General features: G+C 32.7%; 1 protein-coding gene across 1 annotated transcript; it reads right to left on the minus strand.

Annotated features, from left to right (window-relative positions):
* Positions 1-3,858: 3,858 nt before the first annotated feature.
* Positions 3,859-7,941, minus strand: LOC134696888 (uncharacterized). The gene is made up of 2 exons (XM_063558846.1): positions 7,732-7,941; positions 3,859-5,444 (listed from the first exon to the last, which is right to left on the minus strand). The coding sequence occupies exon 2, from the start codon at positions 5,425-5,427 to the stop codon at positions 4,099-4,101; it is 1,329 nt and encodes a 442-aa protein (XP_063414916.1). The 5' UTR covers positions 5,428-5,444; positions 7,732-7,941; the 3' UTR covers positions 3,859-4,098.
* Positions 7,942-14,560: the final 6,619 nt, after the last annotated feature.

A 14,560-nucleotide genomic window follows, 5' to 3' on the forward strand; every position in this document is an offset into this window, starting at 1 on the left:
AAGAAAGAAACTTAAGATTTTAATTTTCTGTGACCATTTTTTTTCGTCAACACTTTGACTTTGAAGACACATTTGAGAGAAAAAAATTAGTGTAATCCATAAATGAGTTGATTTATATATTTCTTATATATTCAAGAATGTTCACTTTAAAGGAAATTAGTGTTAATTCATGCAAAGTACTACAAATTCCAAAAAACGGGCTTAACTTTTTTTGGTAAAAATATGCCCATATATGGTAATCACATGGCGTCCATTGTTGCTTTAAGAAATGGGGTCAAACCGGGGTCAGCTTTCCAACTGATTAGTTTTGCGGAAAGTTGAATAAAAATCGACACATAATTTTCTAAGTTCTAAATAAGATTTCAAATTTGTTTAAAAATATTCAATATGCTTATCAAGTAATGTTCATGTTGAAAGTAATGGGTCGAAATAAAAAAAAATCAAATTTTTGGGAAAAAAATGTTTTTTGAAATCTCAAAAAATGCAAAAAATTTTTTTTTTATTTTCGTCTCAAATCAATGCTTTAGATATGAAAACAACACACAGTGAATTTGGAACCTTTCGGATAAGTTTTAAGATTGTTACCGCTTTTTGAATATCACTTTACACATACTGTCTGGTAAATCATACATTTTAACGATTTCTCGTGGGGACAAACTTTGCTTAACAAATAAACGAAGAAACTGTATGATTTTTAAAAACAACTTGATGGCAAACACTGTCTTTACCTTTAAATAAGAGGTTGGCATCATTATTTGGAATTTCTTTTTTTTAAATTGTCGTTTTATGTAAATTTTGTGAAAAACAAAAAATCGCGAAAAAAACGTCACGAAAGGAAAAGAAATTTTAACGGAATTATATTTACATTATGATTAAGTATTACTACCTTCAATATTGGTCCATTGAATGGAAAACTTTATCTTCAATTTGTAAAAAAAGTCTTGTATCGTTTCTTTTGTTGACCAGTATATATAAAATACTTAATGGCTGTGTTGTTCAGTATAATAAAACACCTAATGACGTGGTGTGCGGATATTGGCAAGTTTGTTGTCCCTTCGCATACCAACTATTGCCCTCGGCTTTGCCTCGAACAATAGTTGGTACCTCAGGGACAACAAACTTGATATTACCCTCACATCCAGTCAATAGGTGTATAATATTTGCCACAGTTCAAATAGCATTTAAAATAACATTAGTTGTAGCTTAATGTTAAACATATTCACATTATGTTCAGCGGCTTTTATACAATAATTAATTAGCCAAACATGAGCCTCCAAATATTAAGGTGGAAATACCACCTTTGAAGGATACTAGAAGGAGTGAAATACAAATTGCTGCTGGGAGATCGTTCCAAACAGCAATAGTGTTTGGGAAAACAAGATGACTTAAAAAAGTTTTTATTTGTATATATATGTCGAAGTTTTATGTTGTTCTTTAGTACCCCTGAGAGATTGTGTCAGAACGTCATTAGTGACTTCAACCCCCCATTAATCTTGTAATTCAAATTAAGCTTACATTTTGTTCAACCGGATTGCAAGTTTTCCCATTAAAGTTTGTTAAAAATACCAGTTATCATTTAACACATTTCTTGCTGCCTTACGTTGTAATTGCTCAATTTGGTTCATTTGGTTTTGTTTGTATGAAACCCAAACTGGCGAGAGGTCCTCGATGGTCGGGCACTCAAGTGATGTGTACATTATATTTATGTTACCTTTTATGTACGTTATGTTTCACGTAAAAATCATTGCTTAGTGTTACTCCTAGATACTTGTTGTCTTTGACAGATTCAAGTACATCATTATGTAATTTATAACGAAATATGTTAGGTTTTGACTTTTAACACTTCGGTGCTGACATGGATATCAACAATGTGGTCATTTTTATAAATTTCCTGTTTACAAAACTTTGAATTTTTCGAAAAACTAAGGATTTTCTTATCCCAGGCATAGATGACCTTAGCCGTATTTGGCACAACCTTTTGGTAATTTTGACCCTCAATGCTCTTCAACTTTGTACTTGTTTGGCTTTATAAATATTTTGATATGAGCGTCACTGATGAGTCTTATATAGACGAAACGCGCGTCTGGCGTACTAAATTATAATCCTGGTACCTTTGATAACTATTTACACCACTGGGTCGATGCCACTGCTGGTGGACGTTTCGTCCCCGAGGGTATCACCAGCCCAGTAGTCAACACTTCGGTGCTGACATGGAAATCAACAATGTGGTCATTTTTATAAATTTCCTGTTTACTAAACTTTGAATTGTTCGAAAAACTAAGGATTTTCTTATCCCAGGCATAGATGACCTTTGCCGTATTTGGCACAACTTTTTGGTATTTTGGATCCTCAATGCTCTTTAACTTTGTACTTGTTTGGCTTTATAAATATTTTGATATGAGCGTCACTGATGAGTCTTATGTAGACGAAACGCGCGTCTGGCGTACTAAATTATAATCCTGGTACCTTTGATAACTATTACCAAATATTTATGACAGCATTTTTTCAGAATTAAATTTTTATTTGCCATTTAGATTCCAATTTTTCAAGATTCGATAGATATTGCGATAGTGCTTGCGACTCATTTATATTATTTTTAATGTTCTATAAAGTAGACAGTCGTCAGGAAAAAGACAAACCTTACAGGAGACATGCTCAGGCAGGACGGTTTTTTTTAAATACAAAAATAAAGTAAGACCTAATACTGTGCCCTGAGGAACACCAGTCAACAGCTAATTTGGAAGATTGAACATCAGAGTCAACAGCTAATTTGGAAGATTGAACACCGTTATGCAGAATTTGCTGTAGCCTGTTTGACAAAATATCTTTCATCCAAAGTTAATTATTTATACGTATATCATAATAACTAAGTTTTGTTATTGATCTTTAAAGGAGGGACCTCATCAAAACCTTTAACAATAATATAAAAGATTTGCATCATTCAACTTGATAACCTTTTGCCAAACATTTGGCTATGCCCTGGGTGCGGATAAGAAGTTGTACTTAACAGGAACTTTTACTCCTCTAGCCATTATAGCAATCTTAACAAAATATCTTTGATAATATAACTTGCTAAGTTTTGGGCTAAAATCGTGCAGCCAATAGCCGTTAAAGAAACCGGTCTATAGTTACTGCACTATGCTTATCTCACTTTTCAAAAATTTACACAACATTTGCCTGTTTCTACTCTTCTGGATTTTTTTTTTATTTGGATTTTTGAAATAAGAATTCAATGACGGGGATATTTCTTCCCAGAGTTTATTAAGGAAAAAAGCAGGGATATTATCAGCCCACTAGCTTTACGAGTTTGACTGTCCCTTTGGTATCTTTCGTCCCTATATTATGGGGGTTTATGTTTTTAAGGATTTTAGTTATGCAATTGTTATTAATGGTTATATCTGGCATGATGGGGTAGGGACTTTTTGGTGTATGTGGCATTGAAGATTTATCTGCTTTAGTAAATGCACATTTAAATTGTTCATTTAAAATATTTGCTTGAGTTTGTGAGTCACTTTAAAGTAATCGATCTTTACCTCTCAAAAGTGATGTTTCAAGTCTTTCTCCCTTTTATATATATTGCAAAATGATTTTCGTTTTCCCTCAAGTTTAGGACTTATGATTTCTTCCGTATAATACTTTGGGCTTTCCCAATTTCTCTTTCAGTGTATTTCTGTAGTTGTATTTCTCTTTGAGGGTCTGATTCCCAATAATTTTATATTTAGATTTTGTCATTTTACTTGGTATATTTTCATTGAAAAAAATTATTATTCCACCTCTTAAACTGATATATAGTAAGTTCTAATGTGGTCTTGCTTAACCAGACCTAAAGGAGAGATTCTAAAGTTTTCAAAAGGAGGTTCCTTAAAAGGCCCAGCCACCCGACCGACCTTAATCTCTTCTGTAATTTTTTTCTTTAAAACTAAACAATTTTCCAGAGTTGACTTCAAATTTCTACTGAATTGATACTTTTCAGTGCCTTCAAAAGGAATTTTAAACCCATTTTTGAACCCCTCTAATAAAAATTCAACTTTACTTGTGTCATACCCTTTAAGGTACTTGCCCAATTGGTCAATGTGAATAGGAGTAGATATTTGAAAATCACCTGGTTTTAGGTTTCTGTTTACTGGACTGTTTTTCTGAATCAGGGCCCCCTCTTCTATTGGTGAAGTTAGAATCGGCCATTTCGTGTTTGGATTGTTGGCAATCCCTCCTGCTGTGGTCTCCACCACAAACCTGGCAGGTGTGCTCGTATCTACAAATTCTTGCCGTGCAGCCTGATTCATTGTTGAAAGCATAACAAAACCTTTTCTGTTTAGGGGCTGGAGCCGTGAGGCTTTGTGTAAGAAAGGGCTGTTTCATGGCATTGGTTTTCCCAATAAGACCCATAGCTAACGCCTCATTGAATAATTCCCCATTTACTCCATCCCATGGTAAGTGTAAAGGGTCTACTTCCCTCCACTGCCTATATGCTTGATCGTAAAAGAATGCAGCCTCAATTCCAGCTTTTTCTGCCAAGTTTGCAATGATAGCCGCATATTTCATCAGCTTCGGGGATTCAGTAGGGTATTTTTCAAAATAAATTGCCCCATAAATGCGAAAAGCTTCATGCCACTGTGCCATTGACTCAATTTTTGCCTTACTACTACTATTTTTAACAAATGTTAAACAATCATCCTTCTCTACTGGAACATACTTAACAACTCTGGATTTTGATTTCAATAAATCCTTCATATTAATAAATTTGTTAGACCAAATATCAGCTTTCAGTTTTGGTTCCACACCCAAAGCTAGTGGGCGTGATAAACCCTGGCCTCCTAACTCGTTTGAAAATGTACCTGTGTTTGGATTGCCCTGTAGAAGGTGGTTCACCACCTGTTGACTCGGAGTTTCTTCAGTTGGCATGAAACACTGTTGGCCGCTTCTGCTAATAACATTTGAGCAGGACGGATGACTGCTTTCGGATGATTGGTTATCAATATTTGTTGAGTGAGACGACTGGGATGGTGTCGTCATCTCTGTTGTATTACGTGTAGTGGTATCATCTTGCCTTGGTGGACAAATGGAATTAACACTTTGGTGTGTTGGTATCAAAATTGGATCTTGAGAGTTTACCTCCCTGCCTTGAATAACACCAGTGCTTTTGAGTATGGTAACTACTGTTTGGGTGATAATTGGAGTTGCGACCGTCAATATTCTCATAATTTGGTCATCATTATACGTATTTGGATCAGTTGAATTGGACTGTACATTTGGATTATCAGCTGACACCTGGCCGGAATCAATATTTGGATTTGAAGAGCTTGGTGCAGAATTGTCAATAGATACACCCAGTCCCACATCTGAACTGCCTAGGTTTTCCATTACTTCTCCAAGCCTCTTTGTGCTTTTCCGTTTACGATTACTTCTTTTTGGTTCTTTGGGTGGCATTTCTGATAAAACGGTTGCTGGAAAGAAGAACACAAAATATATTGAATGCATGATATAAAACTACCATATCAAAAAAGTGCCATAAGAACATGTTGAACATATTTATACCATCTGCACTTCTCTTTTATACCATACATATTCTATACCCTTAAATTCATTTAAGTGCCGTGTGCACTGATTCTTAATATTATATTTTATTAACCACAACAGAATTGACATAAGTATCCTAAGCACTGTCCATCAGGGCACCATTTGTATTAGAGCGTCACAAATTCATCTTAATGCTATTTTCACTCAAAAAATACTCAAACACAACAAATCTATCTATATGCCATATGGGCATGCTCCTCAACGCACCATATGTACTAGAGCCTCATAGAATTCATCTAAATATTATATGCACCCATCATGAAAACAAATATGTACTCAAGCACACAAAACTAAATAAATGCCATATGGGCATTGCTCATCAAAGCACCATATGTACTAGAGCCTCATAGATTCAGATGCGCTTGTGTTAGTTACACAAATATATCCAAGTACACTATTTATCTCAGTGGCTCATCAAAAGAGCCTCATAAATTCATGTAGGTGCCATAACACCTGTTTAAAGTACACAATGTATCCAAATTTAAGCACAAAATTTAAAAATAGAATGAAAAAATAATGATATTCTATACATGTGTCATAAGCACTATTAACTAATAAATGTATGAATTCTAATTACAATGATTCTTGGTGAAGAAGTCTACATGTATAATGTTACACTTAAACAAAACGCAAGAAGAAGATTAAAGCTCTAAAATATCCGTAGTTCTGTTATCAGTATTTAATTGCCCACCTAATTTGCTATGATAAGGATTGTTAACTAAATTTGTCTTAGTTGTTTTCATGAACCCTATCAGACTGTCTGAATGACCGTTAAAATTAATGTAATATGCAGCTGTGTTTTAATTTGTTAGGGATAAGGTTGTTAAATAATGTTATCTTAATTGATTTTATGGACCTTAGCAGACTGTCTGGATGACCGTTAAAATTGATGGATGATGCAGAGCTGTGTTGTTTCTATCATGACTTTAATTACAAGCCGTATAGTTTATGAGTTTGTTTATTTATCTTCTGCTCCTATGTGTCCCGATTCAGTTCAACCACGCGAGAAAGTATCCAAGGAATATAACGTGTTCTGTTATAATAAAAACTTTTATGATATGACACTCCGGTTAAAACCCTGATTTTAATATAATTATTATAGAAACTAATCATTCTGATATAAATATACCATAGTTGCATAAAACTATTTTTGGCACATAATACCCAAATAATACCTCCAGTTTTGAAAGAAATTGAACATTAAATCGCATTGTTCTGTACAAGCATGTTTATGGGGAATTTCCCTTAAACTTAATATAGCTTTCAACAAATAAATAAATAAATAAAAACATGTCCAATACTTAACTGCTATTAACTTTCTTCTATTTCATAGCTTGAATAATTGACCCTCTTATATTTCGAAAATATTTTGGCATGCCAACATCATAGTTAAAGTGGACACCATCAACATAGTTATTGCGATCCGAATTTTTCACCCCTGTTATTTTCCAGTAACGACAATGTTGTTGGTCCTTTATTTGAGCTTTTAGAAATATGTTAGTTTTAATAACTAAATCATTATACACATTTGATGCAATGACTCGTGTCGATTCTCTTGGTAGAAGTTGGCATATTGTTACTGACTTAATCGCAAATCGGGTTGTCATTGTTTGTGATAATAAAATAAGCCGTAAACCCAATTCCTCTGTCGTTTCTTCAGAGGCTCCTAATATATCCAAATCGTTACCACCAATGTGAATAATTACATGTTCGGGACGATTTTTCTCTATGAAAGACAAAATAGTTTGCACATGATCTGAATTTGAAACTTTTCCGCCGCCGATTCCAAGACATTTTACCTCACAGTTCATCAAGTTGAAATTATGTAATGCAGGTCTATTATAAATAAAAGTTCCCAATCTACGGACGTGTGAACTACCAACTACGACAATTTTCATCGTAAAATGATAGTCTCTCTAATTAAACTATAGTTTTATTTTCTGGCGCTTCAGCCGACCAAAATCACGTATTGGATCTAATACAATATTCTCTGGATACTTTTTCTTGTTGTTCCGTGAAAAGTATTACAAGAAAAACCTTTCAATAAAACTAGACTACAATGTTCTTTAAACTCTAGAAATCTCAAGCAGGTAGATGCAAATTACGATAAATAACGGATTTAAATTACAATGTCAAATAACATATTAAAGTTACCTAATTATCTACAGAATATAATCCTTTTTCTTCTCGAGTCACAATATAATCGTCTTATTAAAAACACAAATTACGCAGAATGTAATATAACTTTTAGTTCCAAAATTTCCTGCCACTTCTAACTGCAGCTGAAGCGCCTTCTGAGATCATATAATATGATCAGGGGAAGGAATAACTTGGTATTTGCGTTTCTACCAAAAAAGGACAAAGAGTTATGCCGCTTTCCATAGTACCGCCTAGTTTGCCAAAAAATCATTTTTAATAAAAATTAGCATTTATCATGTCGTTTAGCGTATCTAGGCTGTTCTGATCAGTTTTTGTCAAACATTGTCCTGCAAATTCATTTATACAGATTAATGTCCGAATGTCCGTTAACTTTGAAAATCCTTTCGTTTTGAATTAAGGAAAACTTTCGAACGACAAAATCAATGTGTTCTGTATCTGAATGTTTACTTTTGACTTGCATTTGCACATTCGTCATTATATGACTGGCACAAATAGAAATTGTTCAATGACTTTTAGATGCTGTCGAGCATTTCCGGTGTACATAGTCCATTCTCTTGATATATATATTTTCATATCTTCGGCGTTAAAGAGAAGGCATACTTTAAGAGCCCAATTGAAGTATGTTTCTATACGGTGAGGTCCAGACCGTTCGTAAAAGTACTTCACAAATCGAAATTCAACCTTATATTAGAAAGATGTTATAGAAGGTGTTGTATTATCAGACTCAGAGGCTATAAATTTTGCTGGAAAAAAGCAAATCTCCTTGAAGGTCACTTTTACATACTAATACATTATACAGCAAACTATTTGTTGACTGACGGAATTCTCTACCAGACTAATTTGACTTGTGCAAACATTGCAATCTGACAAATGTGATAGTTTTCGTAAAATCACATAATATTGCACTATTCAAACATATTTGTAGGAAATAATTTTTCATTAACCTCCGTTTCAATTGATAAAGTCATATTTATAAATTGTTTACAAAACTTTTGAATTTTTAAAATACTAACGCTTTCCTACCTCAGGAATAGATAACCTAAGCTGTATTTGGCAAAACGTTTAAGGAAATTTGGTCCTCAATCCTTTTCAAACTCGTACTTTATTTTGCCTTTTTAACCTTTTTGGATTCGAGCGTCACCTATTGTAGACGAAATGTGCGTCTGGCGCAAATATTGAATTTCAATCCTGGTATGTATGATATGTTTATTTACAATCAGTAAAATGTTAATTACATCACAATTTCATTTGTTTTCAAATGTAACTAATCACATAACAGTTTCTAACAGGTGGGATTTTTCCATTAAACATAGACTTGAGACACATAAAATGGCGCATCAGTATGCTTTATTTCAACACTGAACAGATTTATTTATTTTCTTGAAAGGCTTTAAAGAAGCATCACTTCTTTCTTTGTACTCGGGATAACTGGTTTTGCTCTGCTATGAGGGACGCTACTTCTAGACGTTGGTTTCGAATGTTTATCGGCAATGATTTTCTTTCCTCGCAAAACTCTTTGTTTTTCTTTCTGTCCACAAATTAAAAAAGTTCAACAGCGACGATTCTTGCACACATTATTTCATTTGTTGTTGTCATCCTTAAGGTGGTATGGGTGTCTTTCGCCATCTTGGATTTGAAAAAACAGAGAATCTAAGGTCCATATTTTCTATCAAGTTAGCAAAATTTGATGCAGGAATGCAGATATTTAATGTGAATTTTCGTTTAAAAGAACCAATTTATAAGAATATAACTTAGAAATATTAATATTTTTACAAGTGTAGATTATATTTGGTTGTTTTTGAATATTTTCAAATTGGCATTTTAAGGGGAGGTAACTCTAAAACAGTGCATTTTCTGAAGGACTATACATGACATTTTCCTTTTTTGTCTTTTAGCCGGAAAAAACGTACGGTGACCCTATCTTTTCTTTTGATATTCTCAAAGCATTGTCTGAAAGCAATCTTTTCCTAATTTATTTTACAGTTCTATCATTTTTTTTAGTTTCTATTCACAAATTGGTGTTTTTTCCTGTATAATCCATACAAAATTTGTCATTTTGTCACAACCTGTATCTTGAGAAAATGCGCGGTGACCTATCATTTTTATAATATTTTTGAACATGTATCAATAGATACTACATTTTGACAAAGTATGAAAAAATTCTATCATTTTTATTTTAGACTCCTATACCACCTTAAGACATCTAATGTGACAGTTTGTTCATCTAAAAATCATATAATCCTTTAGGAATGTGACAAATAAAGGTTTTCGTTTTTATTACTAGCATGAAATTAAACAAATCTATAATTTAAAATTGATACTATAAGTTGAAAGAGCATTAATTTTGTCAATCAACAGAATAAGCAAAAAAAAATAATTTATAATATCTTGTAAATTGTACTTCGATTTTCACTCTATTTGGGTTTTTTTTAAGTTTATCACACACATGTTTTAATTGTGTATTATGACCAAATAGATTATGTTAAGGAGGAAATGCTTTTTTAACTGTAAACAATACACAATGCCAAGCGATAGCAATGTGAAAGGAATCAGAGCTTTGCATGAGGGAGATACATTCCTCAATTTATAATAATTTTTAATATTGTGTAACAGCAAATTTAATAACACAAAAAATCCGTAGTTTCATGCCAGTACCGGAGTACTGGCTACTAGGCTGGTGATACCCTCGGGGACTAACAGTCCACCAGCAGAGTCATTGACCCAGTGGTAGTAATAACATTAACAGTACCAATTTCTCTGCACCAGATATTGGTGCCAAAAGGAAATTATGAATTGTTTATTCAAACAAACATAATTTTTCAACAACAGCTAAATAAAACAACAATATATAAACACGGACGGTATGATTCTATTCAAATTACATACAAGTACTGACAATTGAAACCCAACACACGCAATTGATATACGAACTTGTTTATATATAGAAGTTATAGCATGTAGATCAGTCCATCTGATCCATTAAAATTATTACATTATTGTCATCATTTTGAATCGTTTTCGTTACTCGGAAAGACTCAAATATATGGCGTGTTCCAGATCTATGGCAAATTCCTAATCTATGGTAAATATGATGTCACAAACGCCAAACAAACCACAAATCTATGGCAGGTTTTTGTTTTCTCCAAATCTTTTGGAAAATTTGAAATTACGCAATGTTCCGTCACAATTAAATAACGTCATGTCGCGTCGCAGCTACCACTAGCGGAGACGGTTTGGTTATTCAATGAAATACATGAGGAATAGAAAAAGATCAAAAAGCAAGTTTGCAAGGGACCCTTATCCGTAAACAAATAATATTTGAGAATTGTGTTTGTTTCAGGCCTTGTTTTCCTTTTGGTGTTCCTTATGTTGCATTCTCCCTTAATTATACAAGTTGTTACTGTGCTTTTTGGTTTGCTTTTTGCTGTTTTCATGTTATTTTATGTTAAATAACGAAAAGTATATTGTCAACTATGTTGCAGTGACTAACTGTACTATTGTAGCAAATAATCTTTATTTCAGATACGAAAAACATTAATATGTCATAAATTTCTAATTGATATTAATTTTATTTTACGCTATCAATATGTCGAATGACTGTATACTGTTAGAGAACTAAGGATTTATTTTTTGAAAGTCACGTGTTTGAGGAGAGTCATTGTCCATTATAGGACTTAAATCGTCATCATTTACAAAATATTTATAAATATTACCTAACGCTCAAATAGATATACATGTAACTAGTTTTAAAAAAAATTGCTTGTTGTGTTGTGAAGGGTCAGGTACTGCAGGTTTTACTTTAAAGCAGCTCTTTTGCCTTCTTTGGCCGGACATTTCGACATCGAAATCATTGGTCAGATATGTATTGATTTGTTCGACCTGTGCAGAACATACGCCATAATTAGAAAACTAAAAATTGCCAGAAATTAGGAGATTAAATTGTTGCCATAAATAAGTGTTCTAAAAAATCCGCCATAGATTAGGAATCTAAAAAGTCCGCCATAGATTTGGGATGACATGACGTCATATTTACCAAATATTAGGTATCTGCCATAGATCTGGAACCCACCATAGATTTGAGTCCTACATATATAACATTCAAATGAAAACCAAAAGTTCCAAAAAGTAGTGCCAAATACGGCTAGAGTTTTCTGCCTTAGATAAGGACGTCCTTATTATTAAGAATAATTCATTCTTTTGAAAACAGCAAATTTGTTTAAAATGACTATTTAATAAATAAACATGATTAAACCGAAATGTTGACTAAGATACATAAAAAACCTAAACGAACACATACAAATTTACAGTCGAGTAAGCCAAAGCGATCAACACACAAAGTGACGTCAAGTTTTAATTCTAAATATTTCCCCAAAATAGGATAGAATTAGTATAGAATTCAAGATTAGGTTTGTAATACTGATATTATAACAATGAAAAGTACAATTCTAATTAATATCAAATTGTGGTAGTAATTAGATAATGCATTGTATTATCTAGCTCTGACGGTGTTTCTTTTAAATCAAAATGTAAACCAAATATATCGTATAAAAAGTAAAATCACAAAAATACTGAACTTAGAGGAAAATCATTTTGGAAAGTCCATGTAATCACATGACAAAAAAAAAAAAAATTTAGTTGATCCAAACTAAATTGTAATAAAGGAACTGGATGATAAATTATCTTTACCATACCACACGAATGCAACAGAAAAATAATAAGATTTACAACTACAAACGATAAGACATTTGAAAAAATACAAAAAGAATAACAAATATGACATTAAAACTAAATACATGTATTTTTGATAGAAAAGTACCGTGACACGTCTTATAGCAATGCGAATTCACACTCAGCAAAACAGTCACAATCTGGAATAAGTCACGTTCGGTAATTAAAAGATTAGACGGCGTACTGACAAACCAGAATCTAACACGTGGTTAAAATGTCATTAATTAGTTAGGACAAAAACGCATCGTATAGATCAACCAACTTGTGATGGTGTCTGTAAAATTTACGGATTGTCATTTTTAATCTGTACATCTCATATCTTTGTTGGAGCAGTTTATGCGTTAGGAGCACACTCCTGTATATAAAGTGCGTACCGAATAGTGTGAACATACACGAGCATAACGTATCAATTAAGATATGTAAACACCATACGAAGGGGAAGAGGGTATATTTCTGCTTAGAAATGGGAAATTGATCATTGGGAAGTTGAAATCGTCCCGTCTATCAGATATTTTCGTGTGAAGTCGTCCATCTGTGTCAATATTTGGAAAAGAACAATGTATGGAACAGTCCTTCTAGTATCAGTAGTTTCATTAAAGTTCACTGGGATATATGAGATGTAAGTATTGACTGAAATATGGGTTGTTCAATGATAGGACATCATCAATACATAGGAAAGAAAAAAATAACGAATTTTGCAAAGTGCGTTTTCTTTTTGTCTTTTAGAAGGTTCTGAATGAATTATGCTTCATACGAATACAAAAGCAAATCGGACAGTAGTGGTGCACAAATGATACCCATTGGAGTACCGAGTGTGTGTTGAAATACAAATTCCCCAAACTCAAGAAATATATTGCCGATCAAAAAGTCCAGCATTTAGATAATATGATTGAAAACCCAAGGTTAAACCCGTCATTTTTTTTAAATGGCATGTATTAAGTCAGGAATATGGCAATTGTTATCAAATAGATATAGGAAAATGTGGTGTGAGTGCCAATGAGACAACTCTTCGTCCAAATAACAATTTAAAAAAGTGAACCATTATAGGTTAATGTACAGCCTTCAAATAGTTTGTTTCTATGTATGTTGGCGTTTGTTTTTTGATGCACGATATTGTTTCTGTTGTTCCTTTTCCCCCTCTTATAGTGGATTGGTTTCCCTCAGTTTTAGTTTGTATCCCGGATGTATATTCCGTCATTAGATTTTAACCTTTGAACACCGGTTCATACTAATGTTGCCTTTATTTACTTGAGAATCACCAGGAATTTGTTTTCATAAGCCTTCCTTCTTTTTTTTCTGAACCAAAGTTTTCAATAAGAAGAAAAAGAAGTTCTAGGATCGTTGCATTTATCACCTAAATATAGAATAGTAATTCAGTATGCTCAAAATAATGAGGCGTACATTTAAAATTCATTTTAGTGTAGCTCGAAGTAATATATACTATTCTTTTGTTATATAATGTAATAATTTGCAATTCTGTTCTATTGTAATAACAAACTCATTGCTCTATCCTTTTTCAGTAATCCAGTAGTAATTTTACAATTACATTTTTTATCTAATAAATCATGTAGAAATAGTATACAATACCCTTATATAAGATGAGTGATCGTAAATTTTGACAATTATAAGTTTTAAGTGTCGTGCTGTCCGATGTTTTACTTTATTACGTACTTATAAATGGGGCTATCGAAGATATAAACACCATCAACCTAGATTATGGTATCTTTTTATATAGATAAAACATAGATTATACTATAATCTGCAACAATCTGTCAATACTTATACTAATAAATACGTGCATATTTCTTTTTAATTGCTTTTAGTGCATCATTCTGCATTGTTTGTGATAATACATGTAGAAAGTTAAATAACAAAAATACCATACTCCAAGCAAAATTCAAAACGAAAAGTCCCCATCAAATACCTAAGGCAACATGACCAAATGCCCAAACACATCAAAGAATTGAACACAACTGCCATAGACATACAAATACTATTTTCGATATCAATACAAAGTTTCATCACTGATCTCATCTTGATGTTATTTCTTGTATATTAAAATTCAATTAAATATAAACAAAATTTGGTTTACTAT

The sequence above is a fragment of the Mytilus trossulus genome, chromosome 14, assembly GCF_036588685.1.
Source record: "Mytilus trossulus isolate FHL-02 chromosome 14, PNRI_Mtr1.1.1.hap1, whole genome shotgun sequence".
Taxonomy (NCBI): domain Eukaryota; kingdom Metazoa; phylum Mollusca; class Bivalvia; order Mytilida; family Mytilidae; genus Mytilus; species Mytilus trossulus.

What these genes read in the sequence shown, in the direction of transcription:
- LOC134696888 (XM_063558846.1), bottom strand. Translation starts at nt 5,427, where the DNA reads ATGCCACCCAAAGAACCAAAAAGAAGTAATCGTAAACGGAAAAGCACA.